This window comes from Microtus pennsylvanicus, chromosome 3 (assembly GCF_037038515.1).
Source record: "Microtus pennsylvanicus isolate mMicPen1 chromosome 3, mMicPen1.hap1, whole genome shotgun sequence".
Lineage (NCBI taxonomy): Eukaryota > Metazoa > Chordata > Mammalia > Rodentia > Cricetidae > Microtus > Microtus pennsylvanicus.
The window spans coordinates 47,897,866-47,913,182 of record NC_134581.1 but is presented as its reverse complement, the minus strand read 5'-3'; the positions used below and the strand labels follow the sequence as shown (position 1 = coordinate 47,913,182).

At 43.6% G+C, this 15,317-nt stretch overlaps 1 protein-coding gene across 2 annotated transcripts in view; it reads left to right on the top strand.

The window, feature by feature from the left end:
• Nedd4 (NEDD4 E3 ubiquitin protein ligase) overlaps window positions 1–15,317 on the top strand; it is a 92,670-nt gene that overhangs the window by 54,014 nt on the left and 23,339 nt on the right. For both annotated transcript variants that reach the window (XM_075965292.1, XM_075965291.1), the window contains 7 exons: window positions 773–823; window positions 2,062–2,123; window positions 4,031–4,133; window positions 8,950–9,116; window positions 10,999–11,116; window positions 11,206–11,370; window positions 14,360–14,425. In XM_075965292.1, coding sequence (XP_075821407.1) covers window positions 773–823; window positions 2,062–2,123; window positions 4,031–4,133; window positions 8,950–9,116; window positions 10,999–11,116; window positions 11,206–11,370; window positions 14,360–14,425 — 732 coding nt within the window. The remainder of the gene's footprint in view (window positions 1–772; window positions 824–2,061; window positions 2,124–4,030; window positions 4,134–8,949; window positions 9,117–10,998; window positions 11,117–11,205; window positions 11,371–14,359; window positions 14,426–15,317) is intronic.

Sequence of the window (15,317 nt, the reverse complement as noted above, 5' to 3'; positions counted from 1 at the left end):
AATAAAGATGTGCGTTTTCATTCCATCTTCATACTTAACAGGTGTAGGTTTGCTGAGTTTATTGAAACTTAAGCTTCTGTTTTCCCAAGCATGGAGAAACTTTGCCTTCTTTTAGTTTTACAAATGATTTCCTGCCTTATTCCTCCCCTTTGTTTCACGCCTGGTAAACGTCACTGCTTATGATTGTTAATGGAGAGAGTGCACTGTGCTCACTGTCACGCCAGCAGTCGAACCCAGCTGGATTACAAATGCTGCCTCCACTCAGATGAGCATTGCCTGCTACCTGTGCTCGGTCCTTTAACTGTGGCCGTCCAGGGATCAGCGGGGTTCAGGTAGACTTCCCGTAGAGATTTGGAGAGTCATTGTCTTTTTCTGAGACATCCTCACTCACTTTGCAGTAACGTTGCTAGCTCTACACTCGGGTTTCCCAGCCCTCACGCCAGAACGTTGCAGATGTGCGCTTTAGGACTGAACAGTTCCACGTGGTCTGTGTAGTTGTGTGACTGTGGCCCCTCCTGCTGCCCCTGCCATTCTGTTCTGCGTTTGCGTGTGTTGCTTTGTCTAAGTACGTAGTCCTTCTCTGCAGAAGGGCTGCTTTGTTGCTGCTGCCCCGTCGTCACTAGACGCTTGAATTTTTTTCATTGACTTTCTCTCGATGCTGCAGTGGATTAAACAACATCTTACTTTATTGTAGGGGGATGATGAGTTTCTCTTTAAAGCATAATAATGAAATTGAATGTATCTGTAATGCTGTTTCTCCTTCCTTTTCCAGACAAGAGATGATTTCCTTGGTCAAGTGGATGTCCCACTCTATCCCTTACCGGTTAGTATAGGTGTTTATAATTTTGGGTTTTGTGTTTATAATTTTTAATTATAATGACCAACATGAGTCTTAAATATATAAGCTCTTTCCAGAAATTCATCTCAATTTTCTATTCACTTGTCTATAAGATTTCCTTACATGAGCTCCAACAAGAAACAGAACTGCTGGGATTGGTTACCAAGATAGAAACAGGGTTTAAGGGGGGGGTGGTGGAATCACCTTACTAAATAGAGCAGCAAGAGCCTAGGCTCACGGAAGGGAAGCAAGAGACTGCGCCACACTGCAAATGTGAAACCCTAAGAACCGAGTTGGAAGTACAGCCAGAGGAAGGGCTTAGGAAGCCTTTTAGAATCAAACGTTTCTGGGGCGCTGGAGAGGTGGCTCAGTAGTTGAGAGAACTGTTACAGAAGACCTGAGTTCAGTTCCTAGCACTCCTCTGGTACAGCCAAAAACCACAGGTCCATGGGATCCAGTGCCCTCGTCTGGCTTCTCATGGATCCTGCGCATGTGTGGTGCACATTTAAAGTTAGAGGAATGAGCATTTAAAGAGGCAGTTAGTAGCAGTACACAAGTAAATTGTGTAGGGAAAGAAATAGGCAGGGTTCTGTTCTCACCGTCCAAATAAGCAAAATAAAGAACCAGATGGAAAGCCTTAGTCAGCATGGGTGGATCAAAGGTAAGTCAGAAGGTAGAGGGGTACAGAACCAAAGAAAAGAAATAGTTTCATAGTATGTGTAGTAGCGCATCCTTGTAATTGTGACATTTGAGAAGCCAACTGACTTCATAGTGAGAACTTTCCTATAAGTTACAAGGCATAGAGAGTAGTTAATGCAAAGAAGCAGAGACGTAATAAAAAGCAAAGGACTGCTGAACTTTTAAGTAAGAGAAGGGAGACTCGTAGCTCCGTGCAGTGTTTAGTGCTCATAAGCGTTCGTGACTGCATTTGACCTACTCTGACTTTCGGGCTGGCATTCTGCATATCACATGTTTCTCTGATGCCAGGGCTCTGCCCACACTGCCCTGTTGCACTCCTGACGACTACCCATCATCTACCTGCTCTGCTGGGTCGCAACCTAGTTCTGGTGTTGCTGCAGTTCTTGTGCAGGAAGCAAAACCATGTGGTTACCAGCTAACCCTCTTAACAAGTTCAAACTGCCTTTTCTCATTCTTCAGTTATGTCTTTCATTATGGTTCATAAATATTCTTGAAAAGTCCCTGATTCCCTTTTCTCATTTTAGACAGAGAACCCAAGAATGGAGAGACCATATACATTTAAGGATTTCGTTCTTCATCCAAGAAGGTCAGTAAATATATAATTATAGCATATTAAGCATAATATTTTTGAGATTTTATTTATTTTTTATTTTATATATATGCATGTCTACCTGAATGTGTACTGCATGTGTGCAGTGCCCAAGGAGGCCAGAACAGGGTGTTGTAGCCCTTGGGGCTGGAATTATAGACTGTTGTGAGCTGCCATGTGGCTGCTGGGAATTGAACCAATGAGTCTCAAGGGATATGATTCCCTCCTCTGGTGTTTGTGGTGACACACACACACATACATACAAAGCACACACCTACACAGATATGTGCATCTAAATAAAAAGAAAATAATTCTTTACAAAATGTAAAGTACTTGGTTCACATTGCAAATAAAATTCTAAAATAGATGTAGAAAGTAGGAAGGAAAAGCCCCCCCATCTTTATCACATAGATAACTGTAATTCCTGTAAAACAAACGTCCAACTTGATATGTACAAATGCAAATTAAGGAAAAATCTAACTACATTGTTCAAATATTAATTAAAAATATTTTAGAAGACTCATATATTCAGAGAAAACAGCATGAAGAGAGCATAGATTTTAAAACCCAAATAACATAATAATTATTCCATTTTTTCTGAACTGGATTACATGGTTTCTTTATTATTTTTTTTAACAAAAAATTTAATCTTTTTGTTGTTGATTTTTCAAGACAGGGTTTTTCTGTAGCTTTGGGGCCTGTCCTGGAACTCGTTCTGTAGACCAGGCTGGCCTTGAACTCACAAAGATCCACCTACCTCTGCCTCCCAAGTGCTAGGATTAAAGGAGCACGCTACCCCCCCCCACACACACCTAGTCAAGTGTAATATTTTTAAAAGATTTATTTATGTGTGTGTGCCCCACATCCATACAATGCTCAGGCAGGCCAGAAGAGGGCGTCAGATCCCCTGAGACTTGAGTTACAGCCAGCTGTGAGCTGCCATGTGGGTGCTGGGAACTGAACCTGGTTTCTCTGCAAGAGCAGAAAGTGTTCTTAACCACTGAGCTGTCTCTCCAGTCTTCCAAGATTTAAATTTTAGGTTGTAAATGAAATTCCTTTTTGTCTTTTGTGCCACATAGCCCAAGTAAAATCGATTTAGAATGTGTGATTTACCATCATGAGTCCAAATAGCAGATCGAGGACATCTGGGAAAACCATAGCATTTGCTTTATTTTTGTTTCAAAATAAGAAATGCATTTGAGCATTGTGTTATGGGCACTTGAAAAAAATTCATTTAAAATGACTCCTTAAACTTATTATTTATAATACAAATATTAAAACAAAATAAAGGAGCCCTTGCTTTATGGTTGTATTGCTGTTTATTCTCTTTGAGAACAGTCCTGCATGTAATTCCTGTAGAAATCTTGGGGTTCAATCTCTTTTCTTCCTTTAATTTTGGACTGATTGCAATGTATGCATACCGGGAATAGCTAAGGAGATATTTTCCTCCTTGTTTGCTTGCCCTGATAGCTGGCCTTTCAACTGCTAGAAACTCTTTATACTACTTTTTTCTTAAAAAAACAAAACAACAGCAACAAAAATTCTGTCTCCTGTCTGCATTGACTATGCTGCAAAGCCACCTGGGCTTCCGCTATGTCTCTTATCACGGATCATGTCCATGTCATCTTACCCCCAACCCCCACAGCTTAGAGCCCAACTGAAGGTCCTGGATTGTCTCTGATCCTACCTCTAACCATCCCAAGCCCCTTACCTGTAATGTAGTGGCCTCCCTTTCTCCTCCTTCCCTCTTCCCCTCCTTCCCACCCCACCCCTTTCCTTTCTCCACCCCTGTTCTCTTTGACAAATATCCTCTTCACAGAACTTGAGCCCCAACTAGTAGATCCTCAAACAAATACTTTCTTCTTGGTATTCAAGTTCCGTGAATAATTATTTCTTTTCCACAGCCACAAATCAAGAGTTAAAGGGTATCTGAGACTGAAGATGACTTATTTACCTAAATCCAACGGCTCAGAAGATGACAATGCAGATCAGGCTGAGGAACTAGAGGTGAGAGTCCAGAGATGTTTGCTTACGCTGCCAAAGGAGCTGTCTGCTGTCTTTCTACATACTTGGTAGAAAAATAATGTTGTTCAGAGAAACCAACACATGCAGTAAAAGTCACTGGGATGTTGATTTCACCAAATGTTCCTTAAGCAGTTTTCCCGCTGGAGTTATTTCTGTAGAGTGGCTGTTGTTGGTCTTAAAGGTTAGAAAATAGGAAATGCAATAGTTAACAATATAAGTGTTTATTATAGTTATATCATTAACTATTTTTAGTTTTTCAAATCCATATCTTAGTCTCCTTAAGAATAAGAAAATAATTTAGTATTTTTAAAGCTAAATATGTAGACATATTACTATATTAAAATTGCTATAATATGTTATTATTGAATTGTCATATTATAAAAGAAATTCTTGGGATATGTAATTCTTGTTGCTTTTCTTGTGTTTATTTGAAATAAGTATAAGTTCATGATTTTCATGGATGGCAAGAATAGCAGACAGTCCAAGCCTGGATAGAGCTCCACACCCTTGGGTGTGTGGAGGAAGAGAGTATTGGGGTACAAAGTACCGCCTTCCTGGGGTCCCCTAGAAGGCAGAGCTCATCTGAAGGGAGCACCATCTATTCAGGCACACGTAGTGTGTGTGTGTGTGTGTGTTGCCTAACTGTTCAAGAAGGTTCTTGGTTGTGTGTGCTTTCTTCCTCAGTCTTGTCTTTGTTTGGCTCGGAATGCCACAAGAGCAATGAAACCAGGACCTCCCTGGGGCCTGGACTCCAGCTCATGTGCCTGGATGCCTTGTGAAGAACGTTCTGGAGCAGGGAGTGAATTAGCAAAGCTTTTGGTATAATAAATACCAGATGCAATAATGAAATTTTGTTTTGTGGGGGGATGTCTGAAAATAGCTGTTTTTTCTAGTCACAAAACACAGGTGACCCCTAAGTTGGTAACTGAACCTTGTTACATACCCTTTCTGAAATATGCATCCACCTCTTTGATTAACCTTGCTTCTTATCTGTTTGTCTCTTTTTTCCTTCTAATAATTTTTTAGATGTACACTTTTTAAATATTCTGTTTGTTGTGTTTATTATGTGTGATTGTTTGGCTTGCATGAATGTACACGTGCTATATGTGTATGCCTGGTGCTCATGAGGTCAGAGGTGTTTGAGATCCCTTGGGACTGGAGCTACAGGTAACTGTGAGCTGCCATGTGGGTGTTGGGAATTAAACCGGGTTCTCTGGAAGAGTAGCCAGTGCACTTAACTGCTGAGCCATCTTTCGAGCCCCTGTTCATTCATTTTCCTTCCCTCCCTCTCTCCCTTACTCCCTCCGTGTGTGTGTGTGTGTGTGTGTGTGTGTGTGTGTGTGTGTTCGTTCGTGTTCCATGGTATACTAGTAGAAGTCAGAGGACAGCTGACAGGAGTCCATTCTCTCTCCTCCCCTGTGAAGGTCCCGGGGACTGCACTTAGACATAAACTTGACAGCTAGATTCTTTATCTGGAACCACCTCACTGGCCCAGATTTTAAGCTCTCAAGAGATTGGGGGTGGGGTACCTAAGTCTGTACGTGGCATAGTAGTGCAGAGGGTATCTTGCATTGTATAATTCTGTTGGAAAGGAAGGGTGTCTGCTATGAAGACAGAAACACTTTGCAGCTTTCGTTCCTGGGGAACCTGCACATGGCTCCCAGGCAGCTCATGCACGGTCCGCTCCTGTGGTGTAGACTGGCTCTGCTTCATGCTGTGGCCTCCCATCGCAATGTTTGGATTCCTTCAGAGTCCACCTTATAATTTCAGGAGATGGGAGCGTGTCGTTTGTTTACGGAAAGGCCAAGGAATTCAGACACACAAATGTGCTTGTTTATCTTCTGGGCAGCCAAAGACCAGAGAAGTCTTGCCTGCTTCTTTGACATCTAGTTTGTGACTAAATATTTAAAAGTCTGCATTTGAAGAAAACGGTTGTAGTGCTGGAGGAGCCGCTTTCTGGGCAGAGTGGCTCTGAGGAGCAGTTATGTAACGCATTTCCTTTGTGCTCTTTGCGCCTCGGGGTTTTACATGATTAGGGTAAAATGTTTGTCTCAGCACTCTGTTTGCTTTCCGGCCCCGCTGACTGCATTAAATTGTAGGTATTTGCATATTGGCTTTCAGACTAGTAATTAGGATTCCTTGACTTGTAGAAAATTATTTTATGAGAAAAATAGATAATCCATGTTTCTTAGGAATCTTACCCAAAAACTGAAAACATTATCTTTCCCAGTAGTATTTGGGGTACAATTGTACTTTCTCAAACTTGAAACCATTTCATTTTTTAAAGCCCTAAATTAAGTTACTTTTTTTTTCATTATTCTTATTGAATTTACGTGGACAACACTAAAGCAGATCTTTAAGAAGAGAAATACACATTTTCAAGGAAATATTCTGGGGCCAGGGAGATGGCTCAGTGGGTAGAAGCACTGGCTGTGAAGCTTGGCAACCCGAATTGAAGCTCCATCCTCAGAATACACGCGATAGTGTTTCTACAGCAGGATGGGAAAAACTGAAGACTAGCCTGGAAGCCCCAGGGCCAGCCAGTGTGTGCACCTCAGTGGCAGAAATAGCAAGAAAGACCCTGCACAGTGAGGTAGAAGGAGAGAACCAACTCCAAAACCGTGTCTTCTGATCTCCACATGCATGGCATGCAAGCGCCCCCCGTACACACACACTTATGAAGTAAAGAGAAAAATTGGTACTATTTCCTACCTCTAAATAGTTTTTTTTAATTTTTATTTATTACGTATACAATATTCTGTCTGTGTGTATGTCTGCAGGCCAGCAGAGAGCACCAGACTCCATTACAGGTGGTTGTGAGCCATCATGTGGTTGCTGGGAATTGAAGTCAGGACCTTTGGAAGAGCAGTCAATGTTCTTAACCCCTGAGCCATCAGCCCCGAGATTTTCTTTATAAGGCTCAATGTTATGATCACATACAGAAAGGAAACAGGAAAAATGAAGATGAAGTGAGAGAGGAAAAGAAGAGAATGGAATTTGAGCAACAGGGAAAAAAATGAAGCATCAGCTTCCATAGAAGTAAAAAGAAAAACAGAGAGGAGTAAGCTAGAAGGGACTTACTTTAGCTTTCTAGGTAAAGTCCTCCACTAAGTGATTCTGTCTCCTTCTCCCCACCCTCCTCCTCTCCTCCTCCTCAGCCCCTACCTCCCACATCTTTTCTTGACCCCCTTTCGTCCAGTGCAGTCTTCCAACAGTGCCGGGGCCTTGTCCCTTTCCCAGCCTGCATCTGCCTGCACATGCGTGCCCCCAGGGTCTTTAGGACCAGCGGAGATGTTCCATCATACCTGATATATGTGGTGTTCGGAATGGAACCCAGGGCCTCATGTGTGGTAGACACGGGTTTGCTAACTGGGCTATATGCCCCAGCTCCTGTTGAGGATTGGGAGTTCTGTTTGTTTGTTTGTTTGTTGTTTTTGTTTTTATTTGATTTTTTGAGACAGGGTTTCTCTGTAGCTTTGGAGCCTGTCCTGGAACTAGCTCTTGTAGGCCAGGCTAACCTCAAACTCATAGAGATCCACCTGCCTCTCTCTTTTAAATGCTGGGATTAAAGGTGTATGCCACCACCAGCTAGCAAGAGAAATTTTGCAATTTTATTTTTATTATTAGGAGTGTGTGTCAGTGTGTCGGTATAAGTACTTGAGTACACATGCATACGGAGCCCAAGGTATTAGAACTGGAATTACAGGCAGTTGTTAACAACCTGATGGGGATTCTCCAAAACAAATTCAGGCCTGCTTCGAGAACGGTATGCTCCTAATCACTGAGCAATGTCTCTAGGCTCTGTTACCAGGTTTTTATTACAAAGTATGCCATTAAGCCGGGCGGTGGTGGCGCACGCCGTTAATCCCAGCACTTGAGAGGCAGAGGCAGGCGGATCTTTGTGCGTTCGAGACCAGCCTGGTCTACAAGAGCTAGTTCCAGGACAGGCTCCAAAACCACAGAGAAACCCTGTCTCGAAAAAACCAGAAAAAAAAAACAAAGTATGCCATTAATATTTAATATTTTTCACTTAATTCTTTACTTTAACTGCCCTAGGGATGTATGCATTTTGTCTCTTTTTAGTCAAATCTCTGTGCATTTCTTTTTTAAAATCCCTTATTTGACTGTTTTACAACGTGACCACAGTGCCTGTAGTGGGGAGAAATAGAAAATGCAGACATGAGTACCAGAGCGCTGTATCTGTCACCACACACCCCTGTGTGGTGAGTGTTTCTCAGTGACTGTCTCGTCTCTGTTGGGCCTCTCAGGATCTGACCTCAGTTGACAGCTCTTTTCATGTCTGTGGTGTTTGCTGATTTCCACCATGAGCAAGGCACGTTCTCTGTGGGAGAGATGATGCCTTGTTCAGTTGCTTGTGCCTTAGAGAGCAGCCAGGGTCAAACTGGTTTCAGTCGTTTCTCATTTCCTCAGTACCTTCCAACGTCACCATCCTTGTTTAGTGATTTAAAAGGTTTGGGGTTTGTTTTTTGTTATTGGTTCTTTTTTTTTTCAGGATGGGGGTTGTTACTGTTTTGTTCTTTTTATTTCTGCCTTGTATTTTAAACTTTTGGCAGGTTTTAAAGCGTCCTCAGTTTAAATGCTTATCATTTTGCAGGAGAGCCTTGGTTACAAAATACTCACATTCTGGCCACGAGAGTTGAGCATGTACTACTTCTGTTTATGCATAATTTCTGGAATTGAACATGTGAAATCCTTCTTTTGTTTCCTTTATTTATAATTTATAAAGCTTTTTAAAAAATGTCAAGTGTAACTTAATTGCTTCCATTCTGTTTTTCAGCCTGGCTGGGTTGTTTTGGACCAACCAGATGCTGCTAGCCACTTGCAGCGTCCACCAGAACCTTCTCCCCTACCTCCAGGATGGGAAGAGAGGCAGGATATCCTTGGAAGGACCTACTATGTAAACCATGAGTCTAGAAGAACACAGTGGAAGAGACCAAGCCCTGAGTATGTGCCCATCTGGATATATTTTGCCGCCACTTTGCATGTTGATGCCATGTCTTGAGCTGGTTCATAGTGGCACAGGGATCCCTAAGCTGTAAGATAACTGTCCCTGAAAAACTGCTATCTTGGCTGAGGTTTTTATTTAAAAAAAAATGATAGTATTTAAAATTATCTGAGGGTAAGCAACCCTGACAGCCCACATAGTGGAAAGAGAATCAAACTCCAAACGCTGTCTTCCGACCGCCGCAAATCTACCACGCCAGGCTCTCGCCTATAGACACACACAAAAGTTACTTGAGCGTTCAGCTGTCGCTCAGTTGATAGATACTTGCCTGCCATCCAGGAGGCCCTGAGTTCCACCCCCAGCACCACATAAAATGGAATATGGCGGTGCACACCTGGACCCTCAGCACTTGAGGGGTGGAGGCAGGAGGATTAGGAGTTCTTAACTACAGCAAGGTTGAGACCAGCCTGGGCTTAGGTATTTTATGTGTATGGGTGTTTTGCCTGCAACTGTGTCTGTGCAACAAGTTTATCCACCTATCATGGAAATTTTTGTGGTGGGCTATTAAAATATACGATTTGTATTCTCTGCAATGTTTTTGTGCTGCTAGAGATTGAACAAGTTACCTCGGTCATGCTAAGCAAGCTTTCTACCACTGAACTATAACCCCAGTACTTCAATTTTAAAGTATAAATTATTTTTAAGTCCTAGAGGAACCGCTAATAAGGATCCCATGTTAAAGACCCTTCTCTGATTTGGTCATGCGGAGAGCAAGAATGAAATGGTACAGAATTGTGCAATGATTTCATTTGGGGTTAAAGGTTTAGCTCACTAATAAAGTGCTTGACTAGAAAGCTGAGGGTCCTAGGTTCAATCCCCAGCACCAAAACAAATGAGCAAACCACAAAAACTGTGCATATATTTTTAGGCTTTTCAATATCGGATGCCCTTCTTTATTTTCATGTGGCCTCCCATAGCTGTTTTCGGTCTTTGGATGTTTGACACACACTTACAGTTTCTCTTACCACTCCACTAACTTCCTGATACTGTACATCTGATACTTACTGAGAACTTTGGTCCTGTCTAGTCTCAAGTCCCTCCAAAGTAGACCCGTGGTCACACTGTCCGGCATAGAGGCATCAGGATCTGTGCGATCTCATTCTGATCACACGGTATCCCAAACTGCCCAGTGTCGTGTTCTTCGTAATTTTTATCTTACTTTGTGCATGTGGCTGTTTTGCCTACATGTGTGTCTGTGCGTAAGACTATGAGATTTCCTGTGACTGGCATTATAGACAGCTGTGAGCACTCTGTGGGTGCTGGGAACTGAACCTGGGCCCTCTGAAAGAGAAGCAGTGCTCTTAACCACTGAATTGTCTCTCGAGCCCCAGGATAGGCATTTTTTTATGTGTCAACTAAAATAATTATATTTAGGAGTCGGGCATAGTAGCACACGCCTTTAATCGCAGCACTTGAGAGGCAGAGGCAGGTGGATCTCTGAATTCGAACCCATAGTGAGTTCCAGGACAGCCAGGGCTACATAGTCAGACCCTGTCTCAAAAAAAAACCCAAATAGTAATAATAATTTTATTTATTTACTTATTTTGGTTTTTTGAGACAGGCTTTCCCCCCTTCCTCCCTGAGTTACCTTTGGTCACAGCACAGGAACACAGTGATGTAGTAAATATCAGCCGTTAGTTACACATTTGCAGGAGACTTTCTCTCCCCCTGCCCCGGTTCCTAACAATATGGTCAGCATATTGAAATAGCTTTTGACCAAAGCCAATAAATTCAATCGAAGTATTTACTGACTGCAGACTCTTTGATTATGGTTCTAACTGTGATGAGGCAGGAGTGATACCCTCTTATACTTCTCCCTAGGGATGACCTCTCAGATGCTGAGAACGGTAATATTCAGCTGCAGGCGCAGCGAGCATTCACCACCAGGCGGCAGATTTCGGAAGAGGTGGACAGTGCTGACAACCGGGAGTCCCCCGAGGTATGAACCCTCTTTTGTTCCTGTTTCCAGCACATCCTAAAACAGTGGATGAGTGTACTTGTGGCTCACGTGGATTCTGTTCTTTTTAGAATTGGGAAATTATACGAGATGAAGAAAACACTGTGTATAGCGGTCAGGCCTTCCAGTCACCTTCGTCAGGTCATGTAGATTCGCAGGCTCACCTCGCAGAAGAGTTAGATACCAGACTTGCTGTGTATGGAAATCCGGCAACCGGCCAGCCAGTCACCAGCTCGGTAAGATGTCTTAGATTTTGTGATGCTTTGTGATTTCATATCATAAATATGCTTTATGTAAACTTTTGTCTTAAGTCATGTGTAATGACGACATGTGGCCGTCTTTTTTTAACTTAACATCCTATTAACAGTATGGAGCAGGGTATGAATAATCCCAGTGTTGGCTGTAGTCACAGAGTCCCTTACTATCCTGGCAAACCCACCAGAAACGTGGAAGCCAGAAGCCGAGTTTCTTAAACATTTCAGCAAGAGAAAACACGCATGGTCGGTGAGAGGGTGTCAGGACAGTGGATTTGGGCTCCTTGTTGGGTAACTGTTAAGGAGGGTCCAGAGAGACAGGACTTCAGTCTGATGCTGTCGGGAAGAGGAGAGACCTGTGTGGCTGGGTATCTCATCTCATCTGGCGTGACACTAACTCAGTGAGTAGTGGAGAAGAGCAGTTACTTACTTGCCAGGATATGGCAGCTGCTTGTCGTTTTGTGGCTTAGCTAGTGTTATTTTATTTTGCCTGGTTCAGGTACAAATTAGAAGACATCTCAAGTTTGCCATGACCCTACCTATGTGTGCCAGGCCGGTTCCTGGGTGACAGAGGCTACTTGTCTTCTTGATTATATGAGGAATTTTGTTTTGTTTTGTTTTCTAATTTATTTTTATGTGTATGAGTGTTTTGACTGCATGTATGTGTACCATGTACATGCCTGGCATCCTCAGAAACCAGAAGTAACAGATCCCCAAGAACTAGAGTTAAATACAGTTGAGAAATACCATATGGGAGTTGGGAACTGAGCTCAGGTCCTTTGGACCACGGAGCCATCTCTCCATCCCCTCTGTGAGGTTTTACCCTTACGTCACAGCTGTTGCGGTACATGTGTCAATAAGAGCCATGTTAAAGAGAGGCGATGGTTTCTCTTGCTGTCTGCAGCAGGGTTCAAGAGCAAAGCATCCCAGCGTACACCACCCTTGTGAGAATTCTGCCTGGCTTTTTCTAATCTGTACCATGAGGCAGGTTCAGTAGAAGGCAGTTTACTCTCCGTGACTGTTTCCTGTGGGCTGACCTAAAGAAGGCACCATAACTAATCACTCACTGGGAGTCCCTCTGTAATAAAGCGACAGAACCCCTTGCTTTCACAAGACTTCCATTCTAGAGCAGGGGTCATCGCTGCGTCCTGCGGGCCAAATCTGCAGCTGCCTGTTGCCATAAATAAGGTGTCATTGGAATGCAGCCATTCCTACTTGTCCGTAGCCACGTTCACACCACATCTCGGAGTCGAGCGGTTAGAGGAACTGGCTTCAGTGTTGGCCCCCAGTGGACAGTGTTTGCAGACTTCCAGCACCTTATTCTAGACTCTTCACCCCACAGTTAGATGTACCTGCATATATGAATATCCGTCAGTTCACCTGCCGCCTCCTTCCCTTTCCCTCTTCCAGCAGCCTGTTCTGTTTCCTGTTGATTTAATTAATTAACCAGTCAAGGACTTATCAGGTTTGCAGACCAGGTATGGGGAGATGGGTCAGTGAAGTGTTGGCCGTGAAAGTAGGAGTCCCTGAGTATGATGCTCAGAACCAATGCCAAATAAAAAACCAGGTGTGATGACATACACGAGTCATGCTTAGGCCATGTATAGGTGTCACCAGTTAAGAGTATTCTCATCTTGTGTTTAAACCTGAGGCAAAACTGAGGCCTACAGTTTCCTCCGTGACTGTTACTGGCTCAGGATATAGTGTCCTAAACATTTTGTATATATTCGTAAACATAAATGTACACACATATATACTTTTAAGATTTTTATAGATTTATTTTTAATAATGTATATGTGTATACATCTGTATGTATCTGTATACGGGTTTGTACACATGAGTGTCATACCCATGGAGGCCAGAAGAGAGCACCAGATCCCTTGAAACTGTAGTTACAGGTCTTTGTGAACTACCGGATGGGTGCTGAATCCCAAAATCTGGTCCTCTGGATGTAACTGTAAATGGTTTATTTGTATGTGTGTTTCTCATTTGTGTTGATTGGTTTGGGATGTGAGAGTCAAACTCAGCCTTCTGCATACAGAGCATGTGTCTCACTCTTGTCCCCTTGCTATCGTCTTATATATTCTTTCTGGTAACTTTTTTTCACTTGCTAATTGGACTGTTTCCATGAATACCAATGTACTTCTTTTAAAGTCACCAAAGCCAATCTTCAGCTTTTGGCATGGCTTACGTACAAGTTGTCCTGAAAGTATCCACTGTTTTCCTGTTGTGATGAACTTAGATTGTTTGGCCATCTTGTTACCATAAACAATACAATTTGGGATATTCTGATTTTATGTATGTGTGTTTATAAGTTTTGATGTCATTTAATAACAAAAACAAGATATTTCAGTCAGTGGTAAGAGCTTGTATATCAAGAGAAAGGGGAAGAGAGACTATGGGGTTTCAAGGAAATAAGTCATTGAAGTGGAATGCCCAGTGGTGGACTGTGAGGCCGGAAGTGACTGGAGCTGAGGAAGAGGCGGGCCCAGGGCGGAAGCACTGTGTTTGGTGCTGTACGTCAGAGTGGTAGCTGAAGCTCCGTTGAAGGCTTCAGCCAGAGAACCAGGGGACTCAATCTAGCCCTCTGGCTGCAGTAGGAAGCCCTTGCCACTGCTGAAGTAATTAAGGTGGCAAATGGTGAGAATTTGATTTAGGGAGAACAAGAACCACACTGTAACCATCAGGAAAGGTAAATGTATTGAGCACTAGTTAGAAAGACCAACTAGGATGAAGGATGAGTTAGCATAAATGTACACAGAGAGAATCCAAGCCCATCTTTGGACAGCCAGCGATCAGAGAACGTGCACACAGAACTCGCCCTTTTGGGGGTGGAGGGAGGAGAGAGGAGGCATCCCCCATGGGTCTTCCCTTGTTTCTTAGCCTCATCCTTCCCAGCATCACCCTCACCCTGCTCCTTGTCTGCACCCTGAGGGGAGACCTAAAAGCCTTACTGTTTCCTCCCCTCAAGAATCATTCCAACCAGAGAGGCAGCTCGCAAGCCTGTATCTTTGAGGAACAGCCTGCACTTCCTGTGGTGAGTTTTCTCCTCTCCCCTGAGCCAAAAACGAAAGATAGAAAGCTCAGTTGTTTTTTAATTATTGCATATCACAACCCTGAGTGTGAGTGACTGCCCAGCAGGGGACTGAGGAGACGCGGGGTACAACCTAAGAGAACTGCCTCTCATGGAAAGCAGGCCCCTGCTGATGATGGTGGGTGGAATTTGGCTTCTGTGCTGCTGGGAGGTGCTGGGCCCCTGCTACTGCACACATGATCCACAGCACCAGCTGTGTCCCGACCTGGCACCCAACAGCCAGACCTGCCCTGTGTGTGTTGTCCCAGGAGGGACATCCCTCAGTCCAGTGTGTGTACCAGTGGCGAGGTTCGAGGTTCATCTCCTGGCACCTCCTTTCCCGTTGGTCTCAGTCCACACTCAGTAGAGACCTGTGCTGATGAACAGTGGTCTCTCACTCCGTCTTCTTCCTGGCTCCCCTCTTATTGTGCCGAGTTCTCACTGCCTTGCGTAGTCACTTTTGTTTGTGACAGGATCTCATGTGCCCTCCTGCCTCCACCTCCCACGCGCTAGAACTACAGGCACAGAGTGCTTTCTAGATCAGCACCCTACCAATGAGCTATATCCTCAGCCTCACTTGTCTTTTCAAATAGAATTAAACTCTGAGGCGCCTGCCTTTTCAGCCCTCCCTTCCCCTTGCCTGCCACCTTGGCTCCTGTCTGCCTTCTTCCAAACGCCTGGCTATTCTCAAAACCCTAATTCTCTTCCTCTCTCATCTGTGTGCACATTCCATTTTTCCTCTTGGGAGGACCTCGCTTTCCCACCAATCATCCCACCTTTGAACGGCAGTCTATGTATCAGTTACGAGAAACAAGGTTAGTGCGTTCACAGGATGAGAGCATGAGGATGCTGAGTC